Source organism: Neovison vison, chromosome 7, assembly GCF_020171115.1.
Source record: "Neovison vison isolate M4711 chromosome 7, ASM_NN_V1, whole genome shotgun sequence".
Taxonomy (NCBI): Eukaryota; Metazoa; Chordata; class Mammalia; order Carnivora; family Mustelidae; genus Neogale; species Neogale vison.
In genome coordinates this window covers 205617637-205631716 of record NC_058097.1, presented here as the reverse complement: position 1 = coordinate 205631716, position 14080 = coordinate 205617637, and the positions used below count along the sequence as shown (strand labels likewise).

At 62.5% G+C, this 14080-nt stretch overlaps 1 protein-coding gene across 3 annotated transcripts in view; it reads left to right on the top strand.

Moving 5' to 3' along the window:
- The window catches only part of ANO1 (anoctamin 1), a 78615-nt gene that overhangs the window by 39926 nt on the left and 24609 nt on the right, over positions 1-14080 (top strand). For 2 of the 3 annotated variants that reach the window (XM_044260012.1, XM_044260011.1), the window contains exons 12-13: positions 10622-10704; positions 13210-13281. In XM_044260012.1, the coding sequence (XP_044115947.1) occupies positions 10622-10704; positions 13210-13281 (155 nt within the window). Of the gene's footprint in view, positions 1-10621; positions 10705-12614; positions 12627-13209; positions 13282-14080 lie in introns of all 3 variants that reach the window. The other variant, XM_044260010.1, reaches the window with a different exon arrangement.

Here is a 14080-nt window from a genome sequence, read left to right as displayed (position 1 = left end):
GATGGAACTGGGCACAGGAGCTAAGGGTCAGGATGCCTGCGGGAAGAAGTCAGGACAGACTTCCCGGAAGAGGTGTGAGCGCCTTCAGCGGAGTTCTGAAGATGCGGTGGGCGGGGGTGCCGCGTGTTTGCAGTGCGGGGACTCAGTGCAGAAGCGGAGGGGCCGGGCAGAGCCCTGCCGGCACGTCCCAGAGCGGCACGTAGCTGCATCGGCCCCGTGCACAGTGGGCGTGTGGAGGGCCGTGGGGGGCTGAGAAGCTGCTTGTTGTACTAATGGGGATGGAGACTGGCCCCGGCCAGCCAGATGCGTGGCTCTTACGGGTCCGTGTGACCTAGACGTGTGAGGATCCAGTCACGGAGAATTTGGTCGCAGCGCCCCAGTGCTGAGCGGAACGGGTTGTCCGTGTCACGCCAGAAGCCTCGACTCAGGAGCATTTTTCAGAATCGCAGAATCTGTGAGGTTGGGGCCTGGGCTTCCCAGCTCAGCCGCTGCCCCCGGAGGCTGGAGGCTCAGGAAGGTCTGCCGTCGCAGGAAAAAACCGCGGAGCAGAACCAGCTTCGTGATAGGTCAGGGCTGACCCCGGGGTCCTCACCGGGCCTGATCTGGCTTCTGCCCAGCCTGGCAGCCTCCCTCCCCGCCCGAGGCAGTCCATTAAGACCTGAGGGGGTGTTTGAGAGAGCTGTCAGCGGGCGGGGGGGGGGGGGGCAGTGGCCAGCATCCCCGAGGGGCTGAGGTTGCTGCCTGGCCCGGTCTGCCTGGAGGGGCGGCCGGAGCTCAGGGTGGGCTGAACCTGTGAGTTTGGAGGCGGGGGGTGCAGAGGAGCTGCACGGTGTCTCCGGAGAAGTGGGAGGAGCACGGAAGGCTGAGTAGTGGGGCTGGCTCCTCAGTCACATTGCCACACTTGCTGGAAACCGCGTGGGGGCATGGGGCGGCAGGCAGCAGCAGCCGGCTCTGGGATGGTCCTGCTGAGCTTGTGAGCCGCAGCCCCTCCCCTCAGATGCGCCCACCACCCCGCCCAGCCCGCCACCCTCCAGTCTGGAGAGCAGCGTGGTCCTGAGCAGGTCCCTGCCTGTGGGTCTCCCACCCCCAGGCCTCGTGCCCCGGGCCCCGCGCTGCAGCCACCCACCTCTGCCTGCTTGGCTGGGGCGTGGCTCTCCACAAGCACCCTCAGTGGGCCCCTGGCCGGCTGCACTGGCGCCTGCAGGGTCTCTGAGCCCGGGTGGCCCGTGCCAGGCCAGCAACCACCGGTGGTCCATAGGGTGACCCACGAGGGGCGGCTACAGAGCCTCAGCCCGGCCCGAGGGCGTAGCTGACTCTCTAGGGCTCCCGCACTGTCGTCACACCCACGGGGGGTACCACCTGCCGTGTGGGGTGGCATGAGGAGTACAAGTGTGCATGATGTCCCTGCCTTTGCGGGGCGGTCGGGGGGGGGCGGTGATCAGCCACTTTTATGATGTGCTTGGGTTCAGGGAAGCCCGGGAGGCAAACTGATGATTCCGCCGCCCTGGCGAGATTACAATCCTGGACTCAAACAGGAGCAGAATGTGCAAAGGCCCAGTGGTAGGGATGCAGGGCCTGATGAGGGAGCCGGGGGGGTGGGGAGAGTGCGGGGAATCCCAGAGACCAAGCAAGGGCCCGCGGGGAAGAACTCAGTGTTCTCACCGGAAGGAATCAGGAGCCAGTGCGGTCGGCTTGCGGCATGAAAGGTGTTTTTGTGTTTTATCCTTGAGTCAGAGACAGCAAGTGTAAGAGGCAGCTTGGGAGGAAGTGGAGGGAAGGCTGACCCAGCTCCGACCGGGACAGTGGCCCCGGGGGCTCTCACTCGAAACTGAAGTGACAGGCGCTTGGGCCAATGGTAAGAAGCCAGGTTAATCCAAGGGGGCTGTGGGGCGGCCATGCCGGAAAGGGGGCTAGTGGCAAGGGCCAGAGCAGCAGTCAAGAGAATTTGACACCTCCTTCCCCGGCCCCGGGCTCCCCGATTTTGTCCCACCCATTCCCACTTTCCCCACGGGAAGCTCGAAGAGGAACCCAGCCCCAGACTCCAGGTTACTGCCCCTCCAAACAAAGGGCCCCCGGACAGAGAAAAGACATTTAGGTCATTGCAAAGGACTCGGGTGCCTTGTTTCCACTCTCACGCGGGCCAGTCCCCAGGGCTGAGGAGACGCAGCAGGCCTGGCTGAGCCGGCTTCGTGTGAAGCGTGGGGGGGTAGAGTTACAGCCCCTGCCCCACTGTGGATGGGGAGCATCGGCCTCCGGGGCGCAGCCCGCCTGGACCTGGCCTCGGAGCGGGGAGGAAGCAGGCCCACTGCGTCCCTGGCGCACGCATGTCCTCTGCGGCCAGCCTCTCTGGACAGAACATAACTTATAGGTGCGCGGCCTGTCTCCTCGGGCGACAGGGCCCACCCTCTCCTGCCGGGCGACAGAAGCCAGCAGCGGCTGGAGCTCAGCACGGAGCCGTCTAAGGCTGTCATCACCGGGCCTCCAGCTGAAAGCCGTCCCTGGCGAGTCTTCGGCGCCAGGCGTCGGGTGCGGCTCTGGCTGCAGAGCCCCTGTAAGGTCCCTTGGCATCCGGCCGTCACCAGTTTTGTCTTATCAGTACAGCACCTTCGCTGTCCCCTGCAGGGACGTGCACCGGACACGCGTGGGGCGCCGCGTTCCTCCTCGGGACATCACCCCCGGGGGGACGCAAGCCGTGCCCGATCTGACCGGGGTGGGTCTGTCCCCTCCCCCACCCAGCGGTCAGGAGGAGGCCGCCAGGCTTGTCCCTTGCTCGCTGGGCTCCGAACGGCCCTGACTGCCTGCAGCCTGTGCACCACGGGTGACGGAGAGTATGCGGGACTGTCCATCCAGCCCGGCTCTGGGGAGCTCCTGCCCAGACCAGCCTGGCCCTGCCCTCCCCACCGAGTAGCAGTGGCTCTGGGCTCGTCTGTCCCCACTTGTCCGAGTAAAGGGTCTGTGCCCTAAATGTTTAAAACCCAACCGTCTCCCCATAGGGCCTCACACTGGGTTCCCACCCAACGGGATGTTTGCCCCGGGACGAGGGTACAGCGAGGGAGGAGCCTGGACGCGGGGCCCTTGGCAGCCCACCCACGCTCACCCCCCCCCCGCCCTGCCACTGAGCCGGTCCACAGGTTTTGCATGATGCACGCCTCCCCTGTCTCTCCTAGTCCTGGCTTTGCTTTGAAATGGTAGCAGCCCTTTTACCGATTTTTCCATTTGAGGGTTCGTCTGCGGGATTTGGGGGACACAGGAGTTCTGCCAAGGAGGTGTGAGACCTCTTTGCGTAGCCGTGACCGGGCAGCCAGGATATGGACTTTGCACTGAGCACCCCAGGCTGTTAGCGGCATCAGTGCGCACGGGTCGGGGAAGACGGGAGCTCGGGAGCTGTGGACTGTGCTAGACTCTGCCTTGTGCGGTGCGGCCGCGGAGCAAGGAGGCGGCCCCTGCGTGCCAAGACGCGTGCTCGGAGTGGGAGGCAGACGCAGGCAGAAATAAGCAGAGCCTCACGATAAATGCCGTCTGTTAGGTCTCTTAGCAGGCAAAGGCCGTCTCCTGAATGAGGCCGCACAAAACCCTAGGGCACCAGCTCAGCACGGGGAAAGATTTCCAGCAGTGAGCCCTGTGTTGCACTAGGTGGTGAGCACCCTGCTCCGAGGGGCATTCAAACTGTGTTGGGGGACCCCTTGCTGGGGCTGCTGCACAGCATAGGGAGGCGGTAGCTCTGTGCGGTTCCACTGCCCACCCTCGCCTCTCTGGACCCTGGGTCCGCCGGGAATTACCTCTGTGCCCCCCACTGCCCTCTGCTCCTCATTCTCAGCCTCCCTGGCTTCCTCAAGACCTCAGCGCTGCTCAGCTGTCCCCAGCTGGTCGGCGCCCAGGAAGCTCCAAGTGGAAGCCGGAACACCTGCTGGGTGGGCGCACAGCCTCCTGGGTCCCTGCCCAGAGCCAGGAAGGCCCACCCGGCCGCACATTCGAGCCCCCAGAGAAGCTCAGCTTGCACAAGCCGCTGGTCGGACGCTTGGGTCCGAGCCACTACTCAGCTGGGTGGACTCTGTGCCAGGATGGGTGGACGCAGGGAAGCAGTCACCGGAGCCGCCGGGTCCTGGGCCGGACTCAGGTTCAGATCTCTTAGCTCGTCCCCTAGCAGCTGTGTGGCCTCAGGCAAGTGGCTTCTGCTCCCTGGGCCCCAGGTTCCCCATTTATAAAATGGGGGGATAACGCAAGCCACCTGGAGCTGTGCCGGGAGCCTCGAGCGCACCGTTCCTTGTGACATACTCGGGGCCGTGCCTGGTGCCAGCTCTCACGTCGGCTCTGCGAGCACTTGCTTACTGGACGTGTGCCAACAGCCTGGACCGAGGAGGCCAGGGCTCAAACCCGGCACTTGGGGGCCTCTGGAGGTCGTGTCCCTTCACCCGCTCTGGAGGAACACCCGCTTCCGCGAGCCGGGCCATGCGCTCTGCCGGCCCCGTGGTGAGTGTCGTAGGTGCATGACTCAGGCGTGCCCCCGGTGACCGCAGAAGGTGGACAGCTTTATCGCCCGTCTGACCAATGAGCAAATCGAGGCAACTTTCGCAAGCTTACACCGGAACGGCGAGGCAGAGGCAAGACGCGAGCCCCAGCACTCTGGCTCCGGCCGCCCATGCTCCGCCGCTGGGCCGCTGGGCCCCCCTCCGTCTGCCCGCACGGTTAACCCGCTCCCGCGGACGTGCCTGCTCCACAGGGGCCTTTCTTACTCCTGACCTGGACGGCTTCCCCATCTGTCCCCAAACATACCTCCCTCCCCTGCAACCCCGCACGGAGGGCTGACTGTGCACCAGACCCTGCTTGGAGCCCTGCCTAGGTGACCTCTGTCCCAGTAGCCCTGGAAGGAGGGTGGGGTGTTTCTCTCCACTGAGGACCCTGCGGCACAGAGAGGGTGTGGCTTGGGCAAGGTCACACACAGCAATGGGATCTATCAGTGACCTGACGGACCCCGCCCCGGCCCCGGCTTCCCAGATCTATACTAGTGCTCTGGTCACCTCTTCCTGCGGACCTGTTCCCAGTTCTGTTCCGCAGCCTCCTGGGGGAGCAGAGGGTTTCCCGGAGCCGGTCATGGGGGCAGGCAGGCAGGCGCCGCTCAGCCGGGCAAGCCCACAGGGATCCCATCAAATGCTGTGCTCCTGCTCCGGGAAGCCAGTGTGCCGGGTTCCCCCTTTACTGAGCACCTACTGTACGCAGAGAGCCTCAGAGGTCTTGGCGGGCCCTTCCCAGCACCCTGTCCTTGAGAGACAGACGTGACTGCATCCCCCGGGATGGAGGGAAAGGGGCAGATCTGCCTCTGCTGCTTGCCGCCCCCTCCCACCGCCTCCAGCTTCTCTTCGGCCGGGGATGGGGTTGGGGGACAACAATGCGCCTGTCTGTCAAGTGCGAGTTGCGTCCACACACTCTCATTTGGGGAAAAAAATAACATAAAAGCCAAACTGCTCCCAGGAGGCACTTCCCTTTAGGAAAAAAAGGAGTGTATTATAAATCAAGACAAAAGCCACAGGAACAAGCCTGTGGGGCTCGGGAGGTGGCCGTGGGGTCCAGCCCCGGCCGGGCGGAGGCAGAGGGTGTGGCCCCGCGGTCCTGCAGCTCCACAGTCACCTGCAAGCGTGATTAGCAGAGACCTCAACGCCGGTTTCCCTTTCAATCCCTTATTCAGGGACTTGCTCACTGCCCTCCGGGGGATCCTTCTCCCCCTGGTCGGTCTTCCCATGTCCTTTCTTTTCCTGCCCTCCGGCTGCTGACATTTCCCCGGGCGCAGTGACAGGGCCTCACGTCCCCTCCCCCGTGGGGTCCGCTGGCCTCGGGCACGGACACGCCGGCCCCAGAGACTCCAGCTTGCTCCCGCCTGTGACGTGTGACGTTTCAAAGCCTCCAACGAGGTGTCCCACAAAGCAGCTTTGAGCCCCATTTAGCTCTTTGCTGTGATCAGTTTTCTGAAATTATGGCATAATAATGGGGTTTTAACAGCTTGTCGGTTCCGTGCAGAACAAAGGAGTTTGTTTGATCTGAGCCCGGCTGCGAGAAGCTTGGGAAGGTGGCTCGGACCTGAAGGAGACGCGGCGGGTGGTGAAGCCCCTGGGGACGTGCCCCGCCCAGCACCCCGAGCCAGGTGGGGGTGCAGCGGGAGCCGGTGTGGGCTTCTCGCTGGAGTTCCACAGCCGGGGCAGCTCGCAAGGGAGGCCCGCTCGGAGGGTACGTAAGGAGGGTGCCCGAGCCGCATCTCTTCCGAGAGCCCCTGCGGGTCCTGCAGCTCTGGGCAGAGGCATCCCCCGGTCCCCCCTCGGAGGAGGAGATGTGTGCGGCGAGTGGACACTCGGGGTGTTGGGAGCCAGAGGGTCGGAGCAGGTCTCTCCTCTTGGGGGCGCCCCTGGGCTGGTGCAGAGGATGCGGCTGAGGCCTGCCTGACCCCAGGGCTCCGGGCGGCAGAGGTGAGACAAGACGAGAGGTGGATGGAGGGAAGTAGGACAGACGATGGAGGGGTCGGTGCTTTTGGACCCTGGCGTGTTTAAGGTTCCATGCTGGCAGGCTGCCAGTCCACCGCCTCCTGCCCCCGGCCCTTGGTACCCCACAGTCTGCTGCTTCCTGTCTCAGGATCTACAGGAAACATTCTGGGGGATCTACACCCCATGTGGCCCTTGAACCTATGGTCAGCCTCTTGGCCAGACCCAGGGCGATGCTCCCGCGGGAGCCAGGTCACGGGAACGCACCCCGTGGGCCCCCACGTGCAGCTGTGGGCTGCCTCGTGATGGCCTCCAGCAGGCTCTGTCTTCGAGCCGCCCGTGCGGACAGGGAACCGGGGGCTGCAGAGGCCAGGTGGTCACGCGCCCAAGCTCCTGCCTGGATGTGATCCAGGCTCGACCCAGGGTCCTGCGCTCACCTGCTGCCTCCGGGCTGCCCCACAAGAATGTGTTTGTCTAGCATTGTGTCGCTGGGACAGATGTTTGAGGAAAGATGAATTACGGCTCAACCACCTGCTTTTGCTCTCGCCCGGACTCGCTCGTAGGTGTCTGTCTGTGTGCTCTGCTGCCCTCGGGGCTCTGGACTCGGGCGCCTGGGCCTTGTCTCTGGGCCCCCCTTGTGTGGTCGTCGAGGCCGTTTCTTCTGTACGCTGACCAGGCTCAGCACATAGCTTGCCTCCAGGCCGGGGGAGCCTCCACGCCAGCCCCAGCCCGTCCTGGCACCGGAAGGCGTGGGTCCAGGCCTTGTCCGCTGGCCCCTGATCGCTCAGAGCCTCCGTTTGTGCACCTGTAGGAAGGAGTGCGTAACTCCTGCATGGAGGGCCAGAGGGTGCAGCGGAAAGAGAGGGGGCGGGAACCACCCACAAGCCGGACCTCTGAGGGAAGCAAGGGGACCTGGCAGCGCCCACCACCACCCACGCAGGTGGAATGGGGGCGCAGGCACGGGAGCGCAGTTGTCAAGGACGGACAGCCGAGCGTCCCCCTGCCTTTGCCTGGCCCTGTTGTTCACGATGCCCGTTGAGCTGAGACACTGGGCCTGCCCCCTGCGCTCAGCATGAGCCTCCGCCTCTCCGCTTCACTGGCCAAGCCTGAGCTCCAGGACTGTAGCGCTTTGCTCCAGAGCAAACTGTGCAAACAGAGCTGCGGAGTCCGGCCGTGGGGCGCAGTGGGGTCTGTGGCCAAGTGGAGAAGACGCACCTGAACTAGAATGCACAGAGGGGTCTGCTCCGCTCCAGCCTTCTGGCCCCAGTGCTTTAGGTTTGTTTTTTTTTTTAAAGATTTTATTTATTTATCAGAGAGAGAGAGCACAGGCAGACAGAGAGGCAGCTAGAGGCAGAGGGAGAAGCAGGCTCCCTGCTGAGCAAGGAGCCCAATGCGGGACTCGATCCCAGGACGCCGGGATCACGACCTGAGCCGAAGGCAGCTGCTTAACCAACTGAGCCACCCAGGCGTCCTAGTGCTTTAGGTTTTTAAAGAAGCAGAACATTATTCACGTTATATCACAGGTCTTTATTTCTTAAACATAATCAAGCCACACGAGGCTTGGCCGTGTACCATCTCCACACCTGACCACCAGGCTCCAGTCTTGGTCCTTGGCTGGGATACCTCTGGGAGACGTCCCTGTATCTGTCTGTCTTTTTTTTTTTTTTTTTTTTTTTTTGACAGACAGAGATCACAGGTAGGCAGAGAGGCAGGCAGAGAGAGAGGAAGGAAATCTGTCTTAAGATTCACAGCACGTGCTCTAAGCAAGCGTACCTCGGTCAAAGAGCAGCTGCCCAGCTGTGTGACCTTGGGCCAAGCAGTCAGACTCTCTGTGCCTTGCTTTCCGCTCGTCCATGCGACGGCAATCCAGGTTTGCTCTGACCAGACCACGCAGTACGGCTGTGGTCGTTACTCCCTTAACATAAGGCTGGATGGTACAGTGCTTCAGTGTAGACTCTGTGCCTAAATAGAATTCGGTTCAGACCCCAGGCCTGCCCGTAACCTCTACTTAGCCTCAGGTGAGGCCTTTAACCCTCCGAGTCTCCGGGTCGCTTGTAAATCCATGAACAGAAATCGTCCTACCGCATAGCGTGGCGGCGACGGTCAGGTTCCCGGCATCACTGAATCCTGAGAGTAGAGCCCGGTCCGTGGCGAGCCCCCTGCGAGGTCGCTCCGTTATTAGCACACCGCGGGCTGCTGACGGGAGGGCAGGGGCCCCGAGAGACGGAGGTGGGGAGGGCCAGCCAGCGAGCGGGGAGGACAGGTGGAGGACCCAGGAGGCAGGGACAGGTGGGTAAATGGGCCAACCCCTGGGTGTCTGCAGTCACCCTCCCGCACGTTCCAGCTCTCGCTCGGCCCAGGACCAAGAGGAGGGGCTGCCCGGGTGGGCAAGACCGGGACAGAGAAGGCACGAGGCGCCTTCCAGAACAGGTCAGTGTGAGGCAGGCCGGACCTCCTCCTCCCTCCGCAGCAGCTGGAGGACATGTGGGAAGAGGCGGAGGAAACTGCCCCGTGTCCTGTTTCTTGGGAGGTGGTGCAGCCGCGGTCGGGGCTGCTCCCCGGCCTGCTCCCGGGGCCGGCTCCCTCGCGGCGAGCGTCTGGCTCCCGCTGCCGGGCTCCCCACGGCACTGCCGCTCGGGGTCTCTCTGCTGAGTGCACCTTGTACCCCGTGGGGCTGCCTCCCTGTCCCCTTGCTGTCCCATCTCCCCGTAGGCTCTGCCAATGGGAAGGCCAGGGAGAGGTCAGAGGGCGGCCGAGGGGAGGGCCGGGTCCTTCTCCCCATCCTACCCTGGCTTCCCGGCCTCTCTGGCAGAGGCTTTGCCGTGCCCACGGCTCTGACACCCCCAGGAAGGCGCCCCCTTCTTGACGCTGGCTGTTTCTGGATCTAGCATGTCTGTGTCCCAGCAGCCTGCACCGGGCTCCTGCTGTCCCTAATTCCCGACCCTCTCTCCGTCCTCCGCCTGTCTTCTGCGCTGCTGCACAGCCTGTGCGCCCAGTCCCCAGGGCAGAATCACGCCGCCTTGAAAGACCTCGAGAGGCGGCTGATTCCCGGCCAGCCCGGCTGCACCCACTGTGCCCAAAACTGGCCGTCGCGGGGGCCCTGTTGTCACCTCTTCGTAGGGAGGGAGGCAAACCGACAGAAGCTCTCGTAGCCCAGAGACGAGTCAGACTCAGCCCCGCTTCTTGCCCGTTCCAAAGCTGCACCCCCACTGCCGCCGGGCGAGCGCCGGACCCCGTTCCCCTCTATCTCGATGCCCCTGCTTCTCAGACAAGCCGTGTGATTCCTCCTCCCGCGACGACTGGGGTTGAAGGAGGGTCCGGTGCGGCTCTCCCAGCAGTGCCGGCAGCTACCCCTGGGACCCCTGAGCGCTCATTAACCATACGACCGCACCCGTCCTGACCCCCACCCTCGGCCTCTGCCGGAGCGTTAAAAGTCACAGACTCGGCCGGGGCATGTCCGTGGTTCTGCGCTCCCGAGAACCGTTCGTTCGTCCGCGAGCACGGCTGGCACCTGTCCATGCGGGGCTGTGGGCTGGAAATCCAGACAGACGAGGCGGCGTCCCCGCCCCACGCACCAGAACGACCCCTCTACGGGGAGAGGGGACACTGTGAGCAAGCGAGGTCCCAAGCGGGGTTGGGTTTTTCCCAATACTGAGAGGGATGATTGAGGGCTTCCTGGAGGAGGCAGCGTTTGAACTATATGGAGTCCGTTGGGAATATGAAGTAGAACAAGGCAGCTAAGAGTACAGCTCAGCAGCCAGACTGGCCGCAGGGATGTGAAGCTTGAGTGAGCGGCCTTGGCCTCGCCTCACCCCAGCCTCGCCTTTGTGACCTCAGCACCCCTACCTGTGACCGGGGGTCCTCAGGATCGATGGAGCAGGGTGTTAGGAGCAGGGGCTCTGGGACCAGCCTGCCTGGCCCCTCACCGGCTGGCTGAGTAACCTTGGCTGGTACTTGATGTCCCTGGGCCTCAGTTTCTTCATCTGTAAAATGGGATAGTGAATGTCCGTGTCCCGTGGGGTCTGCAGGAGGGCAGAACGGGTGGACTGGTGTAAAGCACTTGGTCTGGCGCACTGGTCCCTGATGACTGGACGGCACCGGGGACGAGGGAGCTCTTGTGTCCTGGGTGACTTGGCTCTTCCCCCCACCCACAGCCGCCACCTTCATGGAGCACTGGAAGCGGAAACAGATGCGGCTCAGGTACCACTGGGACCTCACGGGCTTCGAGGAGGAGGAGGTGAGCAGGCTGGTCCCCACGCTCCCTGGGCCCTGCCCCTTCTCCCTGGGGCTAAGTCACCAGCAGCTGCCGGGGCACCATTTTGGGGTCTCCTGGAGTCTTAGATCTCGAAGCTCCAGTGGACATGTGCCTGGGTTCCCTGTGTGGACCCCACACGTCTGGCACAGCCTGGGGCGTCTGGGAGGGGACTGCTGCTGCCCTCATGGCCGAGGGCCCAATATGGCCTCAGCCTTGACCCCCAGAGCCCGCTCTCCACCTGTGGTCGGACCCGGCGGGGGAGTGGGAGCGAGGCCCTTCCTAAAAGGAGGGCAGCCAGGCACTGTGTGTCTCTGGGCACCAAGGGGAGGAGCGTTCAGGAGCGAGTGGCCACTGGGCTGGCAGGGGGTCCCTGCCCGAGGCCTCCTCAGGAGAAGCCTTGCCACTACCCCATCCCTGAATCACCAGCTCCGGCCAGAGTGCCCCGGGGGGTGAGTGGGAGTAAGGAGGAGAACGGCACCCACACACCGCCAGGCCACGGAGCAGAGCCCGCAGGGGTGCCCCCGACCTCTCCTTAACTTTATAAAGCACATGTCTATTTTTTATTTTTTTAAGTAAATTCTACCCCCAGTGTGGGGCTCGAACTCCCAACTCTGAGATCAGGAGCCGCACACTCCACACAGACTGGGCCGGTCAGATGCCCCTAGTGCTTTTTTTTTTAAGAGAGCTCTCAGGCACCTTCATCATGACGTGGAAATTTCTTCCAGTGATTTTTTTTTTCCTGCGTGCCTCTCGTATGCCCCCCATGACGCGCTCCCTCCTGGGACGAAGGGCCGGTCTGCCCAGGAAGCGGCACGTGGGCTCTGTCCTAACAATGTCGTCCATAGCCGAGGGGACGAGGGTCTGCCAGGAGGGGTGCAGCGGCTTGGCGACGACAGATCTCAGGGGCCAGGCTGCAGGGTCCCATCCCAGACTGCCCCCACCCTCGCCGTGTGACCTGGAGCAAGCCCTGGGCCTCCGTGTCCTTGCCTCTCCTCGTCCTCTCTCAATGGGTCTTGAGGGGGTCTTAAAGGGTCAGAAGGCCTGGAGCAGGACCCAGCAGGTGCGAATGCCCCAGAACGGGTCACCCGGGTCGCCGCCCCCAGACACAGCCCTCATCCACAGCAGGTCCTGTCACCCCGTTCTACAAGTGGCCGCATCCGCCCCGGTCCACCACCAGGCCATTCCTCGGGGGTCCGGTCATGCATGGACCTCGGCGCTCCGCCCCCGCGGCCCAGTCAGGGCCAGGCATCCCCCTGGCTAAGCCACCTTCCCTGTAACTGTTTGTATTAGGAAGATCCGAGTAGAACGGAAAGCAGTCCTCGTATTATTTGAGAAGATTTAGAATGTCCTTTCCGCCATATGGTCAGGGCAAGGTGGGGGGACGGCCTCCTCTGTTCAACCCCAGGGGACCCATCCACGATCTCCTTGCCCTGACGGCTCAGGAACTTGGTTTTGGGGTAGTGATCAGAGCCAGCGGGCACAGGTCCCTGGCAGGATCCAGTGAGTCCCCTGAGGGACACTCCCGCCCCCCGTGGCTGTCCAGGGCCCCCTTGGGGAGCTGGTGACTCGGGGGAAGCCTCACGGAGTCTGACCTGGGGGTTGGGGCCCAGCGCAGAGGGAAGCCCGTGTCCAGTTGGCCGGCCTGCGGGCCCTTTACCTGGGTCTCACCCATCGCGCCCTTTGGGGCCTGCAAAGCCCACGAGCGACAACCGTGACACGCTCAGGGGCGACTTCAGCAGGTCCCAGGCCCCCACATCCGCCTCGTTCCTGTGTCCGTGTGCCTTCTTCCCCGTTCTTCAGAAAACGATCTCTAGAGGGCGCGGCCTCTGACAGAACAACACAAAGTAACGAACTCTTTTTGTTTTTGTTCTTAACGCCCTGGTTCCCCGAAGGAGGCTGTCAAGGTTTGGATTCTTTGTCACTCGTCTCTCTTCCCGCAGCCTGTCTCCCTGGGAGAGGGGCCTTCTCGCACACTGACCCGCCTGTCTGTGCCTCACCGCGGGCGGGGCTCTCTGCTTCCTCCCCCACCGCTGGGCCTCTCGTACCCCTCAGTTCTTCTGTTCCAGCGCCCTTCGCTGACCTGCTCTGGGCTCCCCCGAGGCCTGGCACCTCTGGTCTGCCCCTGCTCGCTGACACTTACTGCCGTCTCTCCGATCCCCACAGCTCCGGGTGGAACATTCTCAGGGGCCAGTTCACGGCTGGGTGTTCACCGTGAGAAAGCGGGAGGCAGGGCGGGGGGCAGCCTCACACACACTCCCCGCCCCCGGGTCATGGACACCAGTGGGCTGGGGTTCCCACCCAGAGAGAGAATCCTGGGTGGGCCACGGACAGGGAGCTCTAACGGAAATAGTTCAAGCAGCCAGCTACGAACTGCCCCCAGAGGGTGCCCACGGCCAATGTAAGGACTGAATCTGTCGTGTGTGTGCTCATGCCGAGGGTCTCAGACACAATTAACGAGGCTTCTCGTGGACTTGGTTTCTTTCACAGGACCATCCCAGAGCTGAATATGAAGCCAGAGTTTTGGAAAAATCACTTAGAAAAGAATCCAAGAACAAAGAGGTATGGTGGCCTTGCCAGCTGGCTTTCCCAGCAATAAAACATTGTATGCACCCAACAGTATAGACCAGGGGTTCAGCAAACACCGTATGCACACAACAGTATAGATCAGGATTTGGTAAACACCATGTGCACCCAACAGTATAGACCAGGGGCTCAGCAAACAGCATATGCACGCAACAGTATAGACCAGGATTTGGTAAACATCATGTGCACCCAACAGTATAGACCAGAGGCTCAGCAAACACCGTGTGCACGCAACAGTATAGACCAGGGGCTCAGCAAACACTGTGTGCACTCAACAGTGTGGGCCAGGGTTTGGCAAACATTGTATGCACACAACAGTATAGACCAGGGTTTGGTAAACATCATGTGCACCCAACAGTATAGACCAGAGGCTCAGCAAACACCATGTGCACACAACAGTATAGACCAGGGGCTCGGCAAACACTGTGTGCACGCAACAGTGTGGGCCAGGGTTTGGCAAACATTGTATGCACACAACAGTATAGACTAGGGTTTGGTAAACACCACGTGCACGCAACAGTATACACCAGGGTTCAGCAAACACTGTATGCACACAGCAGTATAGACCATGGGTCGGCAAACACCATGTGCATACAATAGTATAGACCAGGGCTCAGCAGACACCGTGTGCACACCAACAGTGTAGACCAGGGCTCAGCAAACACTGTGCGCATGCAATAGTATAGACCAAGGGCTCAGCAAACACTGTGTCCTCATCAATAGTATAGACCAGGGTCCAGCCCCCCGGACAAGGTCCAGAGCATTTATATCTGAC